The sequence below is a fragment of the Apis dorsata genome, unplaced genomic scaffold (assembly GCF_000469605.1).
Source record: "Apis dorsata unplaced genomic scaffold, Apis dorsata 1.3 scaffold_815, whole genome shotgun sequence".
Lineage (NCBI taxonomy): Eukaryota > Metazoa > Arthropoda > Insecta > Hymenoptera > Apidae > Apis > Apis dorsata.
Window position 1 is genome coordinate 220,225 of NW_006263952.1, and position 4,761 is coordinate 224,985.

At 19.0% G+C, this 4,761-nt stretch overlaps 1 protein-coding gene across 1 annotated transcript in view; it reads right to left on the minus strand.

The window, feature by feature from the left end:
• Positions 1-21: 21 nt before the first annotated feature.
• LOC102676441 (uncharacterized protein PF11_0213-like) overlaps positions 22-4,761 on the minus strand; it is a 5,945-nt gene continuing 1,205 nt past the window's right edge. The window contains exons 2-10 of the mRNA XM_031513975.1: positions 4,177-4,733; positions 3,859-4,066; positions 3,585-3,781; positions 3,377-3,475; positions 1,216-3,304; positions 900-1,150; positions 578-810; positions 245-497; positions 22-170 (exon numbers count right to left, since the gene is read on the minus strand). Coding sequence (XP_031369835.1) covers positions 150-170; positions 245-497; positions 578-810; positions 900-1,150; positions 1,216-3,304; positions 3,377-3,475; positions 3,585-3,781; positions 3,859-4,066; positions 4,177-4,689 — 3,864 coding nt within the window. The 5' untranslated portion in view covers positions 4,690-4,733 and the 3' untranslated portion in view covers positions 22-149. The remainder of the gene's footprint in view (positions 171-244; positions 498-577; positions 811-899; positions 1,151-1,215; positions 3,305-3,376; positions 3,476-3,584; positions 3,782-3,858; positions 4,067-4,176; positions 4,734-4,761) is intronic.

Below are 4,761 nucleotides of genomic sequence, written 5' to 3' on the forward strand. Positions count from 1 at the left end.
AATTTCAATAACATGTTAACATATTTTTTTAATAATTTTATTTCTTTAATATACACTTCAATATATTTTAATGTTCACATGTTCAAATATAGATAAATATGTATATATTTTCATTTAATAATATATTACTTTTATTCTTATTTCATTTTCTAAACATAAAATGTAATACACTGAAAAACGCAATTTTATTATATTAAGATGTTTTTAATATTTTATATTTTATTTAAAAAAAATAGAAAATTACCTGTTCATCTAAAAAGTTCATGAGAGTATTCATTTTGCATTTGAAACCTTCTGTTTTTAACATAGAATATAAAGTATTAATACATATTGGTTCATACATTAAAATTTTATTATGTAATTCTGTTTTAACAGAAAGAATTTTTAAAAACATATCTTTAATATTTGTATTATCAATTATTGAAATGAATTCAGATTCATCTAATTGTTTTTCTTTTTCTCTATTAATTATATTTAGTGATAATTGTTTATTTGTACTGTTAATATTATAAAATTTATATTAATTTATGAAAATATTTTAAAATAATAAACTCAATACTACGAATATGTAACATACTATTCTTGAGATAACCCTAATTGATAATCATAATTATCAATGCAATCAATATCTTTTCTATTATATATTTTTTTCATTGGAGGTTCATCATCTTCACTAGTACTTATTACCACTTTAGATTCTACACTCTTTGATGTACAAATTGTTGGATGTAATTCATCATAAATATATGTTAATAATTTTATAGCTCTTTTTCGTTTTTGTATTTTTAATCCATATTTATTTAATTCTGCCTAAAATAAAATTAATAAAATAAAATAAATATTAAAAAGTAAATAAAGTATTAAAAATATAATTTATAATAAAATAATTCTTAACTTACTTGAAGCTCAGTTGTTTTCATGTCATTATAATTAGGAGGAGGTGTAACACTATCTCTAATAATTTCATGTGTAGTTGTTTCTTTTTTATGATTACATGTGCAGACTTGAAAATTATTGTAAGATTTATTGTAACTTATATTATTCTTAATATCTTTTGTATTAATATATAAACTTGTTTCTGATCTTGATTTCTTTTGAAATTTTCTATTACATTTTTTTGTAGTTAATTTTTTTCTGTTTTGGAATTGTTCTGGAAAAAAGTTATTAATTAATTTATTATTTTAATTAATTGTTGCAATAAATATCATTTTTTACCTAATTGATTTATTTCTTTGGCAAACAATGAAGTATTGATATTATCATCACTATTATCAATATAAACATTTGCTAAATAAACATCATTTTCAAAAATTTGGCTATTGTCTTTAGAATTTTCAGTATATGGAATATTTTTATTTTTTTTGCTTTTTTCATATGTATATATATTTAAATCTTCATCATCTAATTCAGAACTAGAAGATATTAATATAGAGGATTCAATTGAATTATATTTATTTATATTTGATTCTATTGACGAATTTTTTTCAATTCCTTGTAAATCTACATTATTTTCTTGATTTAATTTGAATTCTGAATTTTTATTAATATTTGATAGTGAAATATCATTATCTATATTATTCTTTTCTTCATATTTATCACATATTACATTGTTTTTTATATTATTTTTTAATAGAGATTCCTTTACAAAATTCCGATATTTTACTATACTATTATTTTCATGTTTTTCTTTGTATTTTGAATACATAGATATTTCATTTTCACTTGTATCAAAATCTGAAAATGTATTATTTTCATTTTTTAAATTTTCTGAATTTTTCATATTTTCTTGAATCTTTAATGAATCTTTAGATATGAAATATATTTTTTCATTTTCAAGATTACATACATTATTTATATTTTCATTCAATGAATTATTTTTATATTTTTCTATACTAGATTCTGATGAATTTATCATATTATCTACCAATTCATGATTAGAAGACATATTTGCATCATCTTTTTCATGTATTTTTATATCTACTTTTGAATTTTTATCATAATCTGATATATCAATCAAAATATCTTTTTTTGTTTTATATTTTTTTTCTGTAATAGTGTTTATTTGAGATATACAATATTCAGAAGAATTATTCTGTCTTATATTAAATGGATTTCTACATATTTTGTAATTTGTTGATAATATTGAATCTTCAGAGTCTACATCAAGATCTGCATTTTCTCTTTGAATTTGTTCAATAAATAAACTAAGATTACTTTTCAATTTTTGTATATTACAATTATTATTATTTGGAGTACTAAAACACTGGATATTTGGCAATAAGTTTATATTTCCTTTAGTATTTTTAGACATTTCAATATTTTCAGATGTAGAAGAATTGATAGTATTGATGAATAGTTGATTAACTGAATCAAATATACTAGAATTTTCATTATTTTTTGTTTTCTCACTATCTATAATTTTATTAACATATCTTGCTTTTTTATTTTTTATTTTTTTAGTTTGTATTGTATCATCAAATAAATCAGGAGACATGTTAGAATTCTGAATTGCATTTGTATCATTTAAACAATTAACTATTTTTTTCGATAATTCATCTGTACACTTATCATTCTTTAATTTAATTTCAAATTTTGATTTATCTATAATGTATTTTTCTAAACATTTCTTATTTAATTTTTTATCATCATTAAATTTGTGATCTTTAATTTCATTGATTAAATTTAATATTTCATCATTAGTTAATTTTAAATTATCTTTTTTTTTAGAAATACATTCTTGCTCTTTACTGTCCATTTGACTTTTTATTTTAATTTGTCTTTTTTCTAAAAAAACAAATAATTCTTTTACTTTATACTTTCTTGCTAAATCTCTTAAAAAAGGATAGTTCTTTAAATCATTTAAAATATTTGAATACTTTTCTATAATACCACAATAAATAAATTCTAAAAATGCTAAAGCAATATTATAAGATACATCTGTCCAAGAAATTTTTTCTTTAATATTAGTAAATAATAAAGTATCATTAGATGTAATATCAAGTAGCATATTTGAACACTGAATATGTAGAACTAATTTATGTGCCCAAATATGTTTATCATTTTTAACAAATATTATTATATCACTTGCAGAACTATCATTTAATGAATCACTCCAATTTGTTATTACTGTATTAATAAATTGCATATTTTGACAATTTTCGCATTTTTCATTTACACAATGTATTTTTTTATGTGACATTTCATATATTTTTTCATTATTACAAAATTCAGTAGGATTTTGATTTGATTTCACATGATTATATACATCACATGTATTTGCAAAATCTAAAATCATTTCTTCTTCCTATATATTATACAATATAAATATAATTTCTAAAAATTTAATATTAGTAAATTTAATATTTATTTTACTTACTCTTTGTTTTTCTTCTGAAGTTATATATTGCGATAAATTTGATACATAAAAATTGTTTTGATTTAGAGGCAATTTTGCTTTATTCCATAATTTTTCTTCCTTAAAATTATAATAAGAAGCAATAAAAAATAAATAAGTACTTACATTGTAAAAATATAATCATCTAATAATACCTTATATTATAATCTAATCTAAATATCTAATATACCTTATTAAGAAGTTCTTGAAGTAAATGACTTTTTAAATCAGTTTTTTTTTCAATTATATAATTACATTTAATTTTTTCTTTCTGATTTTGAGTAATTAGTTCATCTCCCATTAAAATTTCAGAGATTCTTTCAGTTAAAATATGATTTCTTTCTTTTTCAGAACGTGTTTGAAGTAAAGTTATTTCATTATTCTTTCCTATTAAAAAATTTTAGTAAGAAAATTAAAGTTTAATTTTTATTTAAGAGAAAAATATATATTTTAATTTAATATACTCTTTTTATTTTTTATTAATGATGGAGGTTTGCTGTTTATAAATCCAAATTTTTCCAACTGACTTTCAGATTTATTTGCTTCTAATATAAATTGATTTAATACTTTAGGTAATTTTTCAATTTCATTTATTTTATCAAGTTCTTCTGCTTCTTGAAGAGATTTTGATAATGCTAAGGCAAGTTGAAAATCAGTTTCTTCGTATGAAACCTAAAAATTTAAAAATATTTATAATATAAAATATAAAATATAGATAAAAATTATCTATATATCTATATAATTTCTTTAAATAATAATATTTAATATAAAAAAATACATACTCTATATGACATTGATTTTTTTTTATCTTGTACTATAGGTGCAACAAGCAAACCTAATGATTTTCTTTCATCTTCTTGACGTTTTTGAAGCTCTATAGCATCTAATAACTTCTTTGTAGAAATATTATTTTTATATGCACAAATTTTCATATGTAATGCACGAGAATTAAGATCCTTAAACGTTTTAAAACATAAAGGACATACTAGAGCCACTTTTACATCATTATTAGAATTTTTATTATCACAATTATTTTCAAATTTAAAAAATGATGATTCTAAAGATTGTGATTCATGCAAATTTCTTTTCTTTTCTTGTTCTTTTTTTTTTTTGTTGTCTCTTTGGCTTTTGATAAAATTTTTAAATTTTATATTTGTCTTTTTCTTTTGATGTCCATTGAAATTATTAAATTCAGTTAATTTTGTTTTAGAAAATTGTTTTGGACTTTTAAAATCTAATATACTATCATTTTCAGTTATAGATGTATCATATAAAGTTTTATTTTCTTCATTCATTTTTTAAAAAATAATATATATTATATTTTATCTTCTTATATATACTGTAATAAAAATATGAAATAAATATAA